We start from the raw sequence: 22,153 nt of genomic DNA on the forward strand, positions 1-22,153 counted from the left end.
CGCTGAAAAGACTAAAGAAGAATATTCATTTGGAGCATGGATAAGATGAGACCTGTTTACGTGAGTAAACAGAATCCCTTGATGACAATCTTCATCAAATGTTCAGCCTCTTTCCCTTGGATTACAAAGCTTCATATAACTAGAAACTCCCCATCTCATCTTTAAAAAGGACGCTTTTGACCCCTAGGCCTGTGGCCGTCCCTCCACCATGCCAATCTCCTTCCGGATTTAAGAGCCTTAGTTTAGCTGTTTTCTGTTTCCAATGCTTTTTTTCTGATCTTAGTGTGCCTAGGTCCTTTTTGCCGTTCAGATCTCCAGGTGAAGGTCACCTTCTCAAACAGCTAGCTCTTCTTGAACCGCCTGGTCCAAAGTGGTTTCCAAGACCTGTCTTATTACTCTATCTTAATCATCTGCATAGCGCTTCTTGTATTCTAATCTTTTTTTATTAAAGATTTTATTTATTTATTCAACAGAGATAGAGACAGCCAGTGAGAGAGGGAACACAAGCAGGGGGAGTGGGAGAGGAAGAAGCAGACTCATAGAAGAGGAGCCTGATGTGGGGCTCGATCCCATAACGCCGGGATCACGCCCTGAGCCAAAGGCAGAGGCTTAACCGCTGTGCCACCCAGGCGCCCCTGTATTCTCATTTTTTCTCATATTTATTTACCCCCCCCCACATCCCAAGACTGGAATTCTGGGAGAACAGGAACTTTCAGACTTCAGCATGGTGCATCCCCAGCAGCCAGAATCTGATGTAGATTAGGTTGCTTGATAAATACTTGTCAAATTGATAAAGAAAGGAGTTGTTCACAGTTGACCTTCAGAGAGAAAGTCAAAGTTGCTATTGTCCTCATGGCTACTCTGGGTTCCATGTCTTCTTTAGGATTGGATAGTCGACTTCCCTTATGCTGTGACAGAATCCTAAATCCTTTCAAGTCTGTTTCTTTTTCACTTTACTAGCTTTAGTTCCAGTTTTTCATTTGTAAATATGAGCTTTAAATATAGACTACTTTGCAGCTTTCATTACCTCCTTGAACCTCATCAAACACATGTAGACTAGCTACCATCCTATATTGCAGGGACTGAAACTCTAAAGGTCCCACAAAACAGTCAATCAATGAGCAAGGAGGTGTTGACCACTGGATGTGGAATTGAACACAGGCCAAATGACAACTAGTTTAAACTTTTACCCAGTATATAAAAGGGCCTCCACTCTATATCATACTAACTTAAAAAAAAAAAAAAAGACTTAATTCTCATGTGGCATGTCAGAATACCTAGTGTAATAAAATATATATATATTCAATAAATAAAATTATTTGGTTGTTTATTGTTTTGCTTACAATTCCCCCTCCACCAAGAAAGGGGAGAAAAACAGGAAGAGGAGAAAACACAACAGAAAAAGACGAACAGCAACCAAAAAATAAATAAATAACAACAACAACAACAAAGGAATGCATCCTGGTATTTATGGGGCTAAGCAGACTTCATCCCTCTGTAAGTCTTACATTACTGAAATTCATAACCAAACCAAAAGTATTTTTAGTAAATATTAACCCACAGAATCACTGCATCTGTTTCCAAGTATTATATTTGTGCTGTTTTTGCAAAATACCGGGATCTAAAGATGTTTAGGTTTGATAAACTTTGATCTCTAGGTGCTAGAAGTTTTCCAGTCTTTATTACTTTATTGAATTATTACTTGGTATAAATTTATGACTACAGACCTTGTTTTTAAACATAAAATGAGAATTGATTTACTGCTTCCAGAAGAACTTATTGCTGAGAAGAATGATTTTTAAAAAGATCATTCAAAGAATATTAAGAATCTAAATCTCATCAGGGAATTCCAGCGCTGTGTGCAATGGTTATTTATAGAACTAAATGCAGAAATAACATGGAGCAGCTAGTTTTATAATGACAGTTTTAAAAACACCTTTTGAAAATGAAAACAACTAAAATTAATCATAAATTTTCCACTAGATTACATAAGTGGATGTTTTAATTTACAGCATCCAAAGTTTGCTTCCCTTTATATTCCAACTTGTGTTACTAACACCAGAATAGGTTTTACATAATGCCATCTAAAGGAATAGTAAAATAGATACAAACTCTAACTATGCCTGACATTTCCCTTACATTTCCTTCCTACTATACTCTTTTCACTGAAAAATTCATACTAAAATAATTATATCCTTTTATTTTTCCATTATGCTCTAAGAATAAAAACTGAAACCCCCACAGCACACAAGTTAACTTTTAAATAAAAACATAATGTCACTCAGTTTTGTTTTTCCTGCGAAGGGCCAATAATTTTGTTCACATACTGCATGTAGTCTAAAATAAGAAAAAAAAATTCTCTGAAATGGAAATGGACAAAGAGGTCATACAAAAATTCAAGTCGTACAGAAACTTGAAAGCCCTAAAAAAAAAAAAAGACCACTTCCAATTAACTATCAAAGTCAGCAGACAAAATAACTGCAGAAAGAATTGATTTTAAATTGTTGTCTATGCTTCTCTTATATGAAATGGCACTGCATTAATAAATGGCACAGCATTGTTGGAAACATCATTAAGCTGATTAGAAGGAAAAACTCACATTTTTTTGTGTTTGGGTAGGAATCCTGCCCAGTAGGATACATCTTGTTTTTAATATTGGTACATGAAGATGAGCCCATTAAATGTATGCTAAATAATTAATGAAGAGGTGTGGAAAACAAGGAAGCAGACACGTGTTAAAGCAGACTCAACAAGCTGCAGTGAATGCAGGGAGTGAGCCAGCAAAGAACTGGCGTTCTTCCTCTACTCTTTGGACCATCTGTCTTCCCCAGTCCCCTTGGATAAAACAAACTCCTAAAAAAAAAAAGTCATACATTGAACAAACACTGCCTAACTCTCCTTATTGCTCATTATTTTTCAATCCACTCTTAAAAGAGAAGTGAATTAATTTCATGGAAATAGTTCTCAAAAGAATTCGTGAAGGGGCACTTGACAGCTCCTGCTTACTCTAAATAAAAACAGGTATGATTTAGTAGAATAACAAGAGACTTCTGTCATCTATTTGCAGTAATTATTGTGTTAACAAGCAGGACTCTCTCGTCTTCATTTGTTTACATTTATTTACAAACTGTAAGTTTCATCAATGAATCAATTACAGAATCTAAAGGAAAAGTAAAGCAGATGTTTTATAATAAAAGCAAATCACCGTCAGGATGCGGGGAGAAGTCATCCTCACAGGGTTATAAGTTTTATGAAAACAATGACTATGATAACGTGGGAATTTTTCCAAACCCATTTGGAGTACTTTAAGTGAAACAAATAGGAAATCATTAAGATTAAACATCAGCAGCAAAAGCCTGCTTTGTTAATAGCCTATCAAACAGAAGGTATTTAGACAATGTAAAAATGAGCCAAAGTGCCCATGTTAGGCAATGACCATTGCCTTAAGAAGAATAAGCCTATCTAGTTGTGACTAAATTCAGAAGTCACTGATATGGCTAAAGTCCAAACTTTTAATAGCAAGATTAAATGGATTAAGAGCAAAGGGGAATAATTTTGGCCACTAAGTAACCAGCAACTTAGTCCATGCATGAAGATAAGGAACATTCATTTAGCACTTCAACAAATATTAAATCAAATTGAAAATGACAGAAATGGAATTACCCAGCCCATGTGTCTTAAACATGGTAGACACACAACAAATGATCTTTCTTTCCTTCCTTTCTTTCTACTCCCTCCAGTCATTGATTCATTGCCTTACAGACCTATTTACATTTTCAAGTATATAGGTCTGTCATCTCTGTACGACTGGACTGAAAAATTGTTTCATTCATAGGTAGATGTGTGTACTTTTAATTCTGCCATATGGCTCACAGGTGCTATCCACAAATAGTATGCTTTATAGGTTGGGACTGCTTGAAAGCTCAAGAAAGATGTGACACGGTATATTAGAATGCTTTTGTCCGCATAGGAGAATACTCATCTAAAAGTTGCTTAGAAATAGTTTTTATCTTAAATATTATTGTCGTTATTATTTTGCCTGAGGTAGGACCCTGACCCCTTCCATACTTTGTTCTGCTACCCTCAGTTTATCGCCTTCCTCATAGTTACAAACAACGGTAGCAGTGGGTATCACGCTCTTGGGCAAGAACACGTGTCTCTCTTTTTTATCAGGGACAAACAGCTTTCCCAGAAGTCCCCCAGCACATTTCCCCTCATAGCTCATTGGCCAGAGTCATGTCATATGGCCACTCCTACCTGCAAAGGAAGGTAGGACAGTAAGTAAGGTGGGAGGGAGTCCTGCCAGTGTGCAAGAAAGAGAGGAGAACAAAGACGGAACAGATAATATCTGCAACACTGTTATACAAGATGATGAGCTGGGTCATTTATGTGCTTATAAATAAAAAAGTTGTAAGTGTAATATACATCTAGTTCTAAGGCCTGAACTCTTGCCCCCCAAAATTCACGTTGAAGCCCAAATCCTCAAGTCACTGTGTTTGGAGATAGGGCCTTTGGGAGTTAACTAAGGGTAAATGAAGTGATAAAGGACCCTCATCTGATAGGCCTGATGCCCATATAGGAAGAAGAAAAGTTGTCTCTTTCCAACATGTGAGGACACAGTGAGAAGGTGGCCATTACAAGCCAGGAGGAGAGCTCTCACCAGGAACCAAAGAGGCCAGCACTGTGGCCTTTAGACTTCCCAGCATGAGAGACGTACACTTCTGTGGCTTAAGCCACCCAGTCTGTAGTACTTCATTATGGCAGCCAAGCAAACTAATTCATCTAGGAAAGAAAAACCTTGCCACCCTCCTTACTTCAGTGGGACTCTACACGGTTGAATGAGGACTAGTATATATCGGCAATGTTCCAAGAGTGCTTTTCCTCACTCTTTGCATGGCTGGTTCATGAGCATGCTCCTACTTCAGCCCCATCCCCAAAGATCAATCTTGGAGAGATTTTTTTATTTAAGTAAACAGTCACTTGGTTTAAGTCCTAATCTTCTTAGATCCAAAGCCAGCAGTATCTCTGGAGTGTAACAATCATTCCATTGCCAAAATATCAGTGCAATACATGTTAACATAAAGCTTTAAAAAGGAGACAAAAACCAGAAAATTCCATGCCTGTCCAGTTCTTACATTTTTTCAAGCCAATAGAAAATGTTAAGAAGAAAATGGGTTGCAAAAGTTCAGTGTTTGTTTCTCAGTGAATTAGGGAGCAAAAAAAAAAAAAAAAAAAAAAAGACACATTGTGCTATATTATCACTTTCCAGTTTCTGGCCAAACCCCTGTAGTTTTCATCATGCATCATTTTTGTGATTAATGATGTGCACCCAGTTAATGGAAAACAGCAGATTAGGTTTCCACTAATAGTTTTGGAAGTTATGTCTGCCTGCCTCATTTGGTAACAACCTCACTGTTCAGTAAGAAACTAATGGATTTAATCCCAAAGCAGAACTGAGTTTTATGCATACAAGACAGGTCAGATTTCCAGACTGGAGAAAATTAAACTTTTAGAGGTGTGTTGATCTTCAGCTGAAATTTAACACTGAGATAAGGCCTCATAATGTTTTGGGTATTTTTTTCTTTTTTTTTTACTTCTATTTGGTGATCAATTTGAAATTTTACAGTACTCACTTGAGGCCTATAAAAATAGGTAGAATTAGCAGCTTGTAACCATGGCAAATAAAAAAAATATATGATATGATACTTCCTATAATTAGTATACTGAACGAAAAAGACATTTATTGCTCTGAAGACACAGGTGAGAAGCAGTTCCTTATATATTAGTATACCACTGCAACGTTTATGTCATAAACAAAATTTACATTTCCTTGTTCTTTTTCACTATAGAAAGTGTTGGCTACAAATAACTGTGGTTTAAGAAAAACAATGCGGTACAGTGAAAAGCATACAAATCTAGAAATACAGGAATCAAGAGACAAGAATTATAGTCCCATTTATGCCTTAAATTACTTTGGAAACAAATCCATCTTTTGTTTTCATTTTCCCCACTATATTTTACATTTATCTCTCTTAAGTCATTTAATAAGTGCTATATTGTCTTGAGTTTTATCTCTGTGTATCTCGTATTTCCCATCTGGACTAGGCCCCCTAAGGGCCAACCCCACATCTGATTTACATTTTTATCTCCTCCAGTGCCCAGCTAGAACATAAGCTTCTGGAGAAAAGGGATTTGCCTGTATGTCCCCAGGGGTTAGCATGGTGTAATCTCATGTTAATAATTTCTCAAATAAGTGGACATTTTATTTTTATTTATTTGAGAGAGAGAGAGAGAGCATGAACAGGGAGGGAGGGGTGCAAAGGGAGAGGGAAAAGCAGACTCCATGCTGAGCACGGAGCCCAAGCTGGGGCTCGATCCCACGACCTTGAGATCATGACCTGAGCCCAAGTCAGAGGCTTAACCAACTGAGCCACCCAGGCACCCCAGCAGACATTTTAATAAACACAAAACCTAAGGGCACCTGGATGGCTCAACCAGTTAAGTGTCTGCCTTTGGCTCAGGGATCAAATCCCACATCCAGCTCCTGGTCAGCGGGGAGTCTGCTTCTCCTTCTCACTTTGCCCCTCCCCCTGCTCCTGTGCTCTCTCTCTCTCTCTCAAATAAATAAATAAAATCTTAAAAAAAAAAAAAAAAAAACACAAAACCTAGGGTCCTGGGATCGAGCCCCGTGATGGGCTCCCTGATCAGTGGGTTATCTGCTCATCCCTCTCCCTCTGCAGCCGCATTCTTCTCCTTCTCCCTTTGCCTCTCCCCTTGCTCCTGTTTTCTCTCTCTCAAACACAAAACCTGAAAAGAATAACATGGAAGAGAACAGATGAATAGGCAAAGCATAGAGATCGTTAGGACAGTGAAAATCCTCTATAATACTACAATGATGGCTACATGCCATCATACACTTGTCTAAACTCTTAAGACTCTACAGCACAAAGAGTAAACCTTAAAATAAAATTACTATGAACTTTGAACGATTATTATGTGTCAGGGTAGGCTCATCCATTGTAATAAATGTCCCACTGGTGGGGGATGGTGATAATGGGGGAAGCTGTGCATGTGTGGGGACAGGGGGTTTATGGGAAATCTCTGTACCTTCCTCTACATTTTGCTGTGAACTTAAAACTGCTCTACAAAAATTAACTCGAGAAAAAAACAAGCAAAAAGAAGAACACCACACTTTCAAAACAGAAGAAAATGTTGAGCATATATCAAATCCAATAGAGTTTGCAATTTTTTTATCTACCCATCATGATAATCTAACTTTATGGTAAACACATACTATGTGTCAGACACCTTTCTAAACTGGTAACCAAAATTCAGAATTTTTCCTTTATTTCATAATTTCATGTATATTACTTTTTTCTTTTTTCAAATAAGAATTGAAGTTCCTCGGGGTTAAAAACTGTTATTTCCTGGGGCGCCTGGGTGGCACAGCGGTTAAGCGTCTGCCTTCGGCTCAGGGCGTGATCCCGGCGTTATGGGATCGAGCCCCACATCAGGCTCCTCCACTATGGGCCTGCTTCTTCCTTTCCCACTCCCCCTGCTTGTGTTCCCTCTCTCGTTGGTGTCTCTATCTCTATCAAATAAATAAATAAAATCTTTAAAAAAAAACTGTTATTTCCTCATTATAGTCCACAACATAATTAATTTCCTGTTCGGGCATCTTCTGTTTAGGCATCTGGCTAGTTGAAATTTCTAGGAAGGGTAAATCACACCAAAGATAAACTACATCTGTTTCAGATTTTTAGTTCAACAGAAAAAGGAGAGCTAGCCTGTAGAGGGGTTTGTTGTTTTTTTTTTTAATCCACTTCCAGGAGTATGATTTTTATATAAAAATTATCCTATACTAATTAAAAGTAGTAGCACCCTGGGGTAATTTTCTTTTTGATTGTTGTTGTTGAAGTTGATGATAAAGAAGGAGTGTATTGGAGGGATGGTCGGGTAACTAATGGCTCAGGCAAACAAAAGATAGGATTTTCCACTAGAAATACAAAAGAAAAGGGAATTCAAAAAATGAGAAGGTTAAAAAAATAAAAAATTTTTAAAAGAGGTTTTGGAGAGTGTAAAATCTCTGGAGAATTGAAGTTGAATAAACTGTGAAACTGGAAGAATAGTTTCTATGCCTATCATGATTTACTTAATCTACTTAATCTAGAGTCTAGGAAAAATTTTTTTTAAATACAGTGTTTCTTTAAGAATTAAAAAGTCAGTAGGCTTCTAACATAGCACAATGTATTGGCTACATTTTAATTTTTAAAAATCCATAAAGATTCTGCATTAAGCAATAGTCAAAAGTTTTTCATGCTATTTCCTAATAGCAAAAATGCTACATAAATACAGTTTATGTTATGCTGGTGTTTCCCATAACTGACATACAGGTACAACTAGGTATCTAAATGACAGAATCAATGTAATCATCAATCAAGTAATCTACTGAGCACTAAGCACATGAATAAAAATTATTCTACTATGGTTTTTGTTCTCATTGATTGTTAAGTTTTGCGGGTTAAGGGAAAAAGATGTGAAAGAAAAGTAATTAATCACTTAAGTAATGATCTACTGCTCAAATTTCAATCAGCAAGAAAAAAACATTCACCCACAGGTTCCAGGTCATGTAGTAATCTTTTTCTCTGACAAGACATCTCCAAAAAGATCTCACTGGCCAGGCTGAAACTTGCACAAGCACTTTTTGTACCGCTTAAAACACTAAAGATATACATAACCTTGGGAAGTTTTGTCATGCAAAATGAGACTGAACAAAGAAGCATCCAGGCCATGATAGTGTAACTCAACATTAAAATTAATATTGCAGAAACGTGTGCCATAAGAAAATGTTACTAAAATACCAATGACTCAAAGATCTTGCAAAAAGTAAGAAAAGGTAATTAATTATATGTATGCTATATCTTAGTTGTGAAGGCAAATTAGCATGATACCTAGGTATATTACTTGTTGGATTTATCAAAATCCACTTCTATGTTTTTCTTTAAAGATATAACTAACAATTTGATTCCTTAAAGAACAATCTATACAGATAGCAAACAGCAAACAGTGTTGAATACAGGCAATCTGACTCCAGAAACCAAATTTTTAATAATTTTGCTAATTTGTTATTTGGGCTTAAATTTATTTTAAGGAGGCTGAATCCGCTGATAGTTTTCTTTTCTTAAATCAGAGCTTTTTCTTTTCAGTGTTAAGCTCCAATAACAGGTTCTAGTGAAGTCAGTGAAAGGACAATGCGTTGTGAGGGTGAACCAGCAAACACCAACCCACTGTTGTCAGAGATGAGCCCACTGATCTTGCTTCTAGTGCCTTAGCATTAGTTTCATACACTTCCAGCCACCCACCTACCACATGCAGCCCTCCCAGAGCCGTGTGCTCTGGAAAAGCAGATAGCTTTCCTAGGCTGAAGAACAACATCCTTCAGCTCAGGAATAACGGAACCAACTAGTACTGGACGAAAATCCATTAAAATCTCAATAGACACATAACCCTGAACAAAGAACCTGACCTGTGGAACCATCCCTATGAAGTAAGAGGCTTTTTAATAAAATAGAAAAATCAACTCATGACAAAGCAATTATATTGTGTTCCCTCCCCGAGGAATAAAGACAAGTTTCACCTGAAGAAATTGTTCATTTTTAAAAAGCAGAAATGAACTGTTCTTAGCTTATAAATTACCCATTAACAAAATAAAATATACTTTTACATGATGCATTCTCATTAGGTTCTGTAACAAAGGACAAATAGACAAGTCTTTTAAATCTCAAGACCTAATGCAAAAGTGAACTTTCAAAAGAGTTAATTTCCAGGGACAGGTTTCCCCTGCTATTGAAAAGTATAGGGTCCTTATGAAACTTTTCAAAAACCTAAACAGGATAACGAAGCAATTACATTAATTTATATGGAAATTTTTTTGAGCGTTCCCAGACCCAAAAAAAACCTTTTCGCCTTTTCTGATACCTTAGAACACATCTTGCTAACAGATGCACAAAATAAATCCAGATAAAGCACAGATGCTCACACAGTTCAAGCTATGGTAGCGTGATGCTAAGATGCTGAAGGTAGTTCCTGGGCAAGGAGCTTGGCGGGGCCCCTCTTGCAGGCGGCCTGCGTGCTGGCTCCTTCCATAATGGCTCGCTGCAAAACAAAGTCTGCACGCTATTTTAGCTTTTCACCTTTTTTCAGAAAAACGGAAATCCTCTTAAGATTTCTTTCGGTTAGCATAAGGGTTTACTAAAACTTCGCTTTAGTAAAAGCAAAGTGCGTAAGGTGATATTTCAAAAAGCGGAGGATAATGCTACTGAACCTTATAGGAAGGATTTTGAAAAATTCTCCAAACTGGTAAATGATCACTTTTTGTTAAAACCATATAAAATCAGCCTCACGAAACATAAAGTAGATATAGTATTCATTGCCTGGTTTAATCGTAATTAAATCAAGTATTTCTGGGGGAAAAAAAAGACATGTGGACAACTTTTCCTTTTTTGTTTGCTTATTTTGAAACTCCATGTAACTGACAAAAATGTAAGTAATTATTCAAAATGCCTCCCCCTTAGATGATGTAATTCATGAAAGACTATTTCATATTTAGTTTGCAAGTGTTATTGTCAGAAGTCAGCAACCAATCCAGTCTGAATAATGCACTCAAATCAAAGGACTTTTTCTTCCTGAACACAGATATGGAAATAAATCTGTCAATAAGCAGCTCTTTGTCAAACAACCAACAAATTTTGTACCTAAAACTACTGTTTTTCAGTATGTGGAAATAATCTCACTACTTTGAAGGTTGTGTGCCAATGCATTTAAACATTTCCTCAAGCACAGGGCGAGAGGAGGGCGAAAGAGATGGTCTCTATTCCAATGTGCTAGCATTTACCTCTAAGTATTACATATACAGTGAGATCCAATGACAGGAAAGCATAAATCAGAAAAGCATAGGCAATTACCTGATATTCATTGGGCCAAAAGGTGCTCACTGCTAGCTCCGCCCGAAGCCAATCTCTACCCGTGAATCCAGTCACGTTCCAAATTGGATTGGCAAGAGGTCCTTTATTCACCCTAACCAATATGTTCAAAGTGCCAGGATTCAACCCTTTCTGGCTGTATAACAGGTAACTGAAATCAATACAGTGAGTGTCGTTCTCCTTCATTGTAGGCAGCTGAAGTCTGGCTTTTTCTCCAGGGTCATGATCTGAAGAGTCCACTATCATATAGGAACCTGAAATGACATTATATATAATAAAGCTAAATAGACACAAAAGCAAAAGGGAATATCTAATAACAGAAAAAAATGGTAAAAATAATAGGAATCCATTTTGACCATTAAATTTAACTCAAAATGACTGTCTTCCAGAACAGAGTCATAGAAAAATATCAAACAAGTAGGTGAACTCAATTTTTAGTAAGCAACAGATATTGTTCAAAGGACGTTTAATACATATTAATTCATTTACTCTCTAAAACAACCTGTTTTACAAATTAGTAAACTGAAGTACAATTAGTAACTTATTCAAAGTCAAATAGAGTAGGTAAGGCCTGGTTCAAATCCAGATCCCAATCCAGTAGTTTTACTAAACAAAGGTCTTTCATTATCAAACAAGCAAACAAACAGGAACAATACCTTACTGGCCTGGTTTCCATAGAGGGGGCATCTTTCCTTTTCCCTATCATACTACTCTTGAAGAGAGATGGGTTAAGTAAATGCAGGCACAATCCTTTCTGATTTCAGATCCCAAGATCATCATTTACACAAGCTGGGTGATTAACCACTCTGTACTAACCACTCTGAACTTAAGTTCAGGGAATAAGGATACTTTGCAGTGTCAATGTGAGGACAGAAGTTGAAAATGTCGATTTTTTAGAGCTGAGAATCTGACACATACTGGATTTGCCTACTTCTTTGAGCCTTGCCCACTAAGCTATCAGCTAACAACCATGGCTGCTGGTCCCAATTCTGCTGCGAGAAACCTGGCTTGAAAACACTAGTCTAACTCCACTTCCTTTGACTTAATAAATATTTCTTGGTTGTCTGTCAGGACATAAGAAGTGCCAACCTCATAGCACCTCATATTTCCACCCTCAAACAGCAGAACTGTAGTGCTAAGTACAAACATGGGACTTGAACATCAGCGGCTGCTATTAGTCCAAGGACCTCTGCAGAAAAACCACCAGTTTTTCTCACGTCGCTGTGGATTTTAACAAAGATACATATCACAAAAATATCAATACACCTATTTGTTACACTTAAGGTAGAACACACATTTGATGGTAATACACCCCTAGGAGGTGATTAGAATGTATTAGGTGTAGTATTACAGAATCCAGCGTTACAAGGATTACACTTGGACCTCTCTTCCTGACCGATCAACCGTTTCCTCCCTAAAACATAATGACGTTTACATAGCACACTAAATACTCACTGACTACTAATCTAACTAGTTCAATTAACCCCAAAAGCAAGTTCAAATCATGGCAGATAAGAGGACTTCTACTACCTAAGAAACTGAAATTTCAGATCTGATGAATGCCCATTCCAGAGCTCAGAACTTACGTAAAGATATCATATGATAACACCATCAGTTATCAGGCAAAGTTCAGAATATCCTTACTATAGTGATGGTTACTGATAATTACTTCCACTTCATTTTTCTCAGTATTCATCTTCTCTTGTAACCTGAAATTCTCTTTTTTTTATTTCTTCTTGATTCTCACAGACTGCACGCACATTAATAGAATAAATTGGTCATGTATATTTTTGGAGAAATTATGTCTTTTTTTTTTAAACAGGATATCCTGGATCCCAGCCCAACTTATTCAAGCAGGATGTTTCTATTTTTGGTTATACTCACATTCTGAGGTCCATGGCTGATCTACCAAGATTTCTTTCAGATTCACCAAAGCAGAGCAGACTAATGATTGCTTTTAACCAAGACCAGGCCTGAGATCTTAGACAAGTTACTCACTGTGAGTGGGCCTCAGCTTCTTCACAAACCTGTGACCTATTTCTCCACTGCTACAACAGTTTTTTTTTTTCAGTGATATATTATGGCAGTAGTGAATTTAAATTATTTTTACAAGTCTTTATCAATTATGGCTTCTGATTGTCAATTTCAAAGTAGTGCTCTCTAATTGACTTACGGGCTTTCAAGTAGTTATTTTCTTCCATTATAAAATAAACTCTGGCATAAAATATGCTTTGTCAAACATCTTAATTACATACTGTGATATTTACCATTAAGACCATTTAGCAATTTTCATCCAGTTGCACTTTTAAGCTATGATAATTTTCTTATTAAGGAAATGGGATGAGCAAAGTATATTAATTTGTAGGAATTACCAATTGGATCATTAGAAAAGACAAAAGTCACAAAATAAAAGCTTGCTCAAACTATTCCAGCATTTCAATACAAGTTAATTTTTTAAAAAAAGTGCTGATATTTCATTCTTATAGAATATTTCTGCTAAATGGGCTTCTTTGAATGCAGCCTAAGTATTGCTACATTTTCTGAGTGTTATGAAATAATATGCATTTATTGCATGGCTCCAGAAAGGAAGAAGCAAGCACTAGCACCAAAGAGCCAACCAAATACTTCTGCCAACTGACTGCATATAGTGGCAATTTACCTGGTAGGCACCACGAAAGTAGCTGCCTATTTGACATAAGAGTTACTTTCATCATCCCAAACACTATGCTATTCTTATCAAGTTCTAAAAATTACTGCTACAGTCTCCCAGAATAACTGGCTATAACACTTAGTGTCAGGAAATTCTACGATATGCATTTCCCTCATTCTTTATGTCCTAATTTAAGCTTACTTACTATAGTTCGGTCACCAGCTAACGAATCCCTCAGGTTTCTAATAAGAGTCCAGTTCTATTTAGTTCTGATTTACCTATCTCAAGACTTAATAATGAAACATCTGTGTCAAACATGTATTATGTAGTAACCTTTAATTAACGTGATTTCTTTCATGTGGCCCTACAAATATTCCTTACAGTTCCTGGAGCAACAGAGGTCTCAAATATATCATTTAAGACATGAAAGAAAAACTTACTAGACATGATAATTTTGTTTTAAAAAGTATAGCTTTTCTGGAGAGCGTTTTGATAATGAGAATCGAAAATCTTAAAAGAGATAGATATCCTCAGCTGGTGATTCCAAATCAAAGCATGTAAACTAGATAAACAATTTGTATATATACAAAGATACAGCTTAAAAAAAAGATGTCCATCTCATCATTACATTATTCAAAATTGAGAAAAATGTGCGCCTGGCTGGCTCAGTTGGTACAGCACTTGACTCTTGGTCTCGGGGTTGTGGGTTTGAGTCCCACTGTTGGGTGTAGAGATTACTTAAGAGTAAAATCTTTTGAAAGCAATAAAATAAAAAAAAATAAGACAGAGAAAAACAAAAGTATTTTAAATGTCCAATAACAAGCAATTTGTAAGATTATGATAAATCGATTTGATGAATAATTCTGCAGTCATTAAAAACGAATTACCAAAACCACTTGATGGAAGATATCACAATATGTTAAGTAAAATAAGTAGGTTATAAAATATTATACCCATTTCGAAAAACAATAAACTAATTACAATCATGTAAATGTGTGTATTCGCATAGGTACACATATGCACGCACATATGACGGGAAAAAAAGAATATATAGCAAGTAGTTAACTATATTATCAAAAGGGAGCTATAATTGTCTTCTCTTTTCTTATTTTCATGTACATTCACTGCGAATGTTCCATAATGAACATGCCTGAGATTTGTATTTTAAAAAGAGGGAGACTACGTGAAGACTATCTTACATAAGTAACATCAAATAAATAATGATAAATATTTAAGAAATAACCATAGGTAGTTGCCTTTTATTTACTTATTTTTTTAAAGATTTTATTTATTTATTTGACAGAGATAGAGACAGCCAGCGAGAGAGGGAACACAAGCAGGGGGAGTGGGAGAGGAAGAAGCAGGCTCATAGCAGAAGAGCCTGATGTGGGGCTCGATCCCACAATGCCGGGATCACGCCCTGAGCCGAAGGCAGACGCTTAACCGCTGTGCCACCCAGGCGCCCCGGTAGTTGCCTTTTAAAAATAAATCCTATTTGCATCCTACAGATTAACAGCACCTTGTCTTTCAAAAAAACACAATACAACTATCAGAAACTTCTTATTTCAATTCATTAAAAGAGAGGGGGGCAGTGCGTAGACTAAATAGCAGTTTTTATTTAAAAAGAATGCCGAAGAAAACAAGTCCCATATTCAAAAATGCCATAGTCTAATATCTAGATAAGTAAATAATGTCCTATGAATTTTATGTATTAACAAAAACTTATCTTTAAGATATACTTCTAGAAATAACAATAACACAGGAAATAGGATTAACTGCACAGAAAATAAAGAATGATAAACAGGTTTCTATACTTCATCTTAAAACTCCATTTATAATATCCTTTAGTATACCGACATAATATTTTTATTAAATCAATTCTTACTTATTGAAGGTGCCTGTTAATTAAACTCAAAGAAATTTCCACTTCTCTGCCTGGTACTGATGACCCTCCATGATCTTTATCACTACCTCCTGACTCCTCCAACCTTACTGAGCCCTCACGACTTCCCCGCACACCATGCCAGTTTCTTCTCCAGCACGGGCTCATGTCTGTGTAAGAAAGCCTCTCTCATCTCAGCCCTGCACCAATTCTTGCCCCTTGATCTTCCTCAGCACCCCGTCCAGATTGAGCTTTTCCTGCCTTGAAGGTCTTTGATACACAGTCTGCCTTCCTGGTTCTGGCCCCTAATTATGCACTGCTTTTGTACAAATTTTCAATAATTTATACAGGGATTGTTTATCCCCCTCTGAAGAGTGATAGAAAGCACCTAATTTATTCAGAGTCCCATCAGCAGAGAGAAGCCACACAGAAAATGTAACAGTGAAAGTGTGATATAAGAATCATAAACGATGAAACGCAGAAACTCTGAAGTTGTAAGAGAACCCAAAGAGTAACCACAATACCCAAGGAAGGGCAGATGTGGAAAGAGGTCGGAGGCTGCTGAGAATCAGATCTCCTGAAAGAAGGTGTAGTTTTGCAGCTCACTGGATGGTGAAGAAGGTGGCTGGGGTACTCAGGCCAGAGTTGGTCCACAAGCAGGAAAGACCCCATGCATCAGGGTGGCATGAGGCCGGGGGTGTGCTGTGAGCACGTGGCGGGGGGGGCCACAGTGAGGTCCACGGCAAGGTCACTAGGCCAGGAGTGGGGCCGGGAGCACAGTAAGGGACTGCATGCACCGTGCACATCACTGAGCCACCGCCAGCTCTTCAGTATCACCATGAAAATAAAATAGAAGCACAATTCAAACAGGAGTAGAAGCACCTTCCTGCTAAAATCCCTTCAGCACCCCCTATGGACAAACTACAAGACTGTAGCATTAGCGCTGCACTGGCTACAAAGGAGAAATGCTTCAGCAGTCAACCTCCACTAGCCCAGAACAGGTAATAAAGGGTGGATTGGGAGCTGCAAAAACAATGAACTGAAAACTGGCACAGCATCGAAGGAGGGCCTTGTATATGGTAGAAGTTCAATAAGTACTTGTTAGTTGGTTATCTGGATGACTGAATAAATGAGACGGAGACAAAGAAACCAGCTCTCAAAATATAACAACATGTACTATAGAGGCAGTGACTTTAACTTTATGTGAGAGAAATTATCAGAAGATGTCAAAACAACAGCAAAAATAAAATAAACAATTGGAACCGGTGTATGGTGCTTCCAGACAGAATCACTTGATGAAAGAGTATAATGTTTGGAAGTACACACTTAACATTTTTATGAGAGCCACTCTTCTGTAGATGAAAAACCTTCTATTAGAGCAAAGGTTCTCTAATGTTTTAGTCTCAGGACCACTTTTACACTCTTAAAAATTATTGAGGACATCAAAGAGCTTTTGTTTCTGTGAGTTTTAACTATCAATCTTGACCATATTAGAAATTCAAATTGAAAAACTTCAAAAAGGCTTATTAATTCTTTTAGGATTAACAAAAGTAAATCCATTATATGTTAATCTAAATAACATGTTTTTATAAAAACTACTATATTTTCTAAGACAAACAAAAAATAATACGAAAAGGGGCACCTGAATGGCTCAGTCGGTTAAGCATCTGCCTTTGGCTCAGGTCATGATCTCAGAGTCTTGGGATCAAACCCCACATCAGGTTCCCTGCTCAGTGGGGAGTCTGCTTCTCCCTCTCCCTCTGCCACTCCTGATCCCTCACCCTGGCTCATACTCTCTCTTTCTCTCTCAAATAAATAAATTAAAAATACTTCAAAAAATAAAATAATATGAAGAGAGCATTGTTTTACATTTTTGCAAATCTCTTATGTCTGACTTAATAGAAGACAGCTAGGCTCCTGTTTTTATTTATCCATTCACTCTGTTGTAATATTAGATATCATGTAGCCTCTGGGAAATTCTACCATATACTCAGGAGAAAATAGGAGAAAAAAGGGAAGGCAATAACCTAGTGCTATTATGACAATAGTTTGACCACGCTGAATCCGGAAAGGGTCTCAGAAACCCAGGACCACATGTGGAGAGCCACTAAATATTAATATATATAATCCTTTTAATCTTTATTCTCTAATGACAACATTTTCAGTGATTTTATTTATATTGCATCTACTTCACCCAGTCTCTTCAGGGTATAAATATATACTCAATGAAATGAAAGTCTTCACTGGGATGATAGGTTGGAGAATAAAAATCAAAAAATGCTGACTTTTTGTACCTCAATGTAAATAAAAAAGGTGTATTAGTCAGGCTTCATCAGAGAAACACAACCAATGGGACGCCACACACACACACACACACACACACACACACACACACACAAGGAAAGAGATTTATTACAGAGAATTGGTTCACATGATTATGTAGAATGAAAAATCCAGACCAAGGATAACCAATGACACAGTTCCAGTCAGAGTCCAAAGGCTTACGTAAAATTCTATCCTAATAAAAGAATTTTTGTGTGTTCTGAGGACCATTTTGAATAGCTACCAAAGCACCAACACACTGTGCAAAACAGTCATTTCTTGGCATTGAGTGAGATCTTCCTAGTAGAAACAAAGAACATGCCAGAAACCATTGGTGTGAAAACACCAGAGATGCTGTATGGTAATACAGTTTTGTGCCCAGCCAGCTTAAGAAGCAGTAATCAGGATCTCTGGGTAGAGAGAACAGTAACAACTGAAATTCTGTTTTGGGGTCCCAGACCATCTGGGATGATTTTTTTCTTTGTCATAAAATTAATATCACTTAAGCATTTCTGTTGCTGTTGCCTTTGTGCTAAAGACAACGACATTGCCTACTTTTTCGTATGCTTCAGCTTTCATTTCCTTTATTCAAGCTTCTTTTCTTCACCCCATTTTTCTTCATCTGATTAGGCGGCAACATAATATACCAAGTGACTAAAATTAAGAACTGAGAAATCAGTTTGATTTTCCCCATCCTTCAATTTCCTCTTATAATCCACTAGCAATTTCTTTTTTCTCTACATCCAAACTATGTCCTCCACTCAACCACGTCTCTTGATCTTCACTAGTTTATCCAACTCTGATCTCCTCTCATGGGGACAACTAGAACCACTCCCAATAGGTTTCGTGACTTCCACACTAACTGCCCTACAATAGCTTTCTACAGACACCTAGATTTATTTTTTTCAAACCATACAATTAATCATTTTTCATCTGTACAGTGCAATGAGCATTAAATCCAAACTCTGTACTCTAGCTTATCGGCTTCAATATAATCTGGCCCCTGCCTTCCTCTCTCACATTATCTCCTTCCCCTTTCTTCTGTATGCTCCAGATACAGTGGGCTTCCTTCTGCCCATCAAAAATCCAAGCTTATGCCTGTCTCAGGTTGGAGTACTCTCCCCTCCACTGGATTATTTTCATCACTCAGGTCTTGGCACAAATGCCATTTATTGGTGAAGCGTTCCTTGGTCTCTTAATTAAAGTAGTTCCTTCCAAGATTCTTCTTTTTTTTTTTTTCTTCTTTTTTTGAGAGACAGAGAGAGAGCACGTGAGTGGGGGAGGGAGGGAGAGAGAATCTTAAGCAGGCTCCATGCTCTGTGTGGAGCACCACGCAGGGCTGGATCTCAGGACCTTGAGATCATGACCTGAGCCAAAACCAAGAGCTGGACACTCAACCACCTGAGCCACCCAGGCACCCCCTTCTAAGATTCTTTCTAACATGTCATTCTTTGTTATTTCCTTCCCAGCACTTGCCACTTACTGAATTTGTTTACTTGAGTGAAAGACTCCAAAAAAATTCAGAGTTCCTGTATCTTATTCATCTAAAAATCTAGAACAATATCTGGAGCATTTAGTTTGAGACTGAATGTTTTTGTGACTAAATTTGACAACTCTTTATCGGTGTTTTCTGTTCTGCATATACTTAGCACTTCTGTAATGCTCTCTTATACACCAAATATACAATATCTATCTGTGCATCTGCCCAATCCCAGTGTGAGCTTTTCGAGATCACGAACTTTTTTTTCCACCTTATACCTAACAGAGATTTTTGCAGCTGTAAACTTTTGGTGAATTGAATTGGAGGCAAGCAAAAAATGAAGAATCTCAAAAATGGTAACTGTGTTGGTTTTATTTCAAATATAAAACAAAGAGGAAAAAAACACAGAACCTGAAATGACTTTAAATCAATCTTCTCAATCTTGACAATTTCCCCAAAAGATTACAACGTTTTGGTAAGGCTGATAGGTGCCCTCATTTTTTTTGCATGGTCTATTATTAATTCTTCAAACTTTTACGTCTATTTTTCTTAGGATTATGCCTCTCTTCTAATGGAGTTCACTCCCTATATCATATAGTTTGTTCCCAAAAGGCAGAATGAGACACACATTATAAAACGTCAGGGTGGGAAAAATAAACTGTCCCTCAAACTCCAATATGAAAGGACTGACCTTGCATCTTAGCAGAATTCCATTTCCAACAACTTTTCTCTCCCTAAAATGTCCCTTCCATTGCCCTGGCAAAATATGAAACTGCTTCATTCACATTCTGCAGAAATAAAATTTCTTGTAATCCCTGAGAGGAACAGCTTTGTATTTGTTCTAGGTGTCCAACTGACCTTTGAAAATAGGACAGCTTCTAAAACTTTCAGACAACACAAAACACTAAAAAGAAGGTTTCGTGTAAAATTAGCACAACATTTATCATTCTTGGGAGACCAGTCTCCTCAGGGAGTTTACCTGCTACATGTTAAGATTTAGGAACTGGACCGAACATCGTGCTATAGTTTAATCTCCTTCCCCTACAATGTTTTAGAAAGTAAAAGCATGAATCTACCTGGCACTTATTTTGACCACCAAAATTTTCACTTTCCTCTGTGGGACACAGAGAACCTGCGCAGTAGGATTATTAGACATGTCACTGAATGTCATCTGCCTCCTCTTCAGAAGAGGCTGATTTTATAATCTGCTGGGTTTTTCTCTCCAGGGTCTTTCAGGATTCCATTTTTCCCTATCTCCTACCCATCTCTTTAACTTTTTAGCTTGGGCAATAATTTCACTTTTCTTGGTCTTAGTTTCCTTATCTTGAAATCCTTCCACCACTGCGGTCTGCTCTTAGGACTAAATGAGATTGTCTACATGACATGCTAAAGCCCACTGATTAGGTAGGTCCTTAATATTTGTTCCTTTGGAGAGATTCATTCCTTTCTCCATGCAATAGTAGACAAAATCAAACTACAAAATGTAGGAAAAGAACATTTTCAAAGATGAAAAATGAGATGATAATGTTATGGAGTATACTTAAAATCTTCCAATTCACAGGCACTTGAACCTTTCTCAAGCTTTCTGTTTACAACCTGCCCCACCCCTTTTGTCCCAGGGTTTCAACCCTCCCTCCCAGCTCTTTCCTATTTCTCTCTAACCTTTCTTTCTCACTTTCTTCTTTATTTTTTTTGAAATCTCATATAAATATAGAATACTTTCCCCAGAAACACACACACACACACACACACACACACACACACACACACACCCCTTCACTGACAACTGTAAAGAACAATAAATGTAAGTTTAAGATCTCCTGTTCGAAAATTTGTCCAGTTTCTAAAATCCTGGCTATCCTCCCATGGCTTTCCAACCTACACAGCTTTTATGTTATGTGGTACTGAAATGTTTTGAGAAGCAGTTGATAAAATGAAAAGCAACTTTAGAGAGAATAATCAGGGTTACATTACCCCAAAAACCAAGGGAGTCTTTGTCCTGTAGTCAATTTTGTAATCATCATTTACCTTTTCAAAGGAACCCAAATTGGAAAAAACAGTGAAAGGTAAGAGAAGGTAGAAAAGCCTGCTGTCTCTGGAAACTGTCGAAAGACTAACTATCCTACTAACAATTCCAGCCTATTGTCTGGATATACTGGAACCCTATTAATAATAGAAGGCCAGAACTCAAGGTTAGTAGAGAATGATTGTACATGGCTCTATATTTCCATATAAATAGATATCTCCAAAGTCAAAATACTCTACTCTATAATCACAGTATGTCTGAAGGTAGCAAAAATTTATTTTAATATATTATAAGAACTGGCTTTATTTTGACTCAACATTGATCAGAGATAACAACTATTCCTGAATAGGCAATTGGCAAGTAATGATCAACTAGAAAGAAATTCAAGTTGAGCAAAATGTCTCTACTGAGTTCTCAGGTTCAAGGGGAATCAAACTACAGGAGCAACTCAACTGGCAAATCAAGGAAGTCGGTTCCTTTATCAAACTACAAGAACCACTAAAGTTCCTGACTACACTGGAAGATGCTTCATAAAAGGTTCAAAAGGGAAGAATAGCATAGACACCCCCACTGTCATCCAAATAAAAGCATATTCCTAGCTATGAAATGGTTAAGAATTCGTGCTCTGAAGTCAGAGACCTGATTTTGCAGTCTTACTGACATTACCCACCCCAACCACCCACCTCTCCTCCACTATTCTACTGATGAAAATCTGAGGCCCGCAAGAGATAAGTATTTTAGCTATCACAAAAATACTGTCTGAGAAGATTGTTAGAGGGATTACAGAAATGGGAAATAGCAAAGTAAAAAC

At 37.2% G+C, this 22,153-nt stretch overlaps 1 protein-coding gene across 10 annotated transcripts in view; it reads right to left on the reverse strand.

Annotated features, from left to right (window-relative positions):
- The window catches only part of PTPRK (protein tyrosine phosphatase receptor type K), a 553,021-nt gene that overhangs the window by 348,095 nt on the left and 182,773 nt on the right, over positions 1-22,153 (reverse strand). For 9 of the 10 annotated variants that reach the window (XM_034669108.1, XM_034669107.1, XM_034669109.1 and 6 more), the window contains exon 3: positions 10,965-11,236. The exons of the other annotated variant lie outside the window; for it this stretch is intronic. In XM_034669108.1, the coding sequence (XP_034524999.1) occupies positions 10,965-11,236 (272 nt within the window). The remainder of the gene's footprint in view (positions 1-10,964; positions 11,237-22,153) is intronic. 10 annotated transcript variants of the gene reach the window in all.

This window comes from Ailuropoda melanoleuca, chromosome 10 (genome assembly GCF_002007445.2).
Source record: "Ailuropoda melanoleuca isolate Jingjing chromosome 10, ASM200744v2, whole genome shotgun sequence".
NCBI classification, from domain to species: Eukaryota; Metazoa; Chordata; class Mammalia; order Carnivora; family Ursidae; genus Ailuropoda; species Ailuropoda melanoleuca.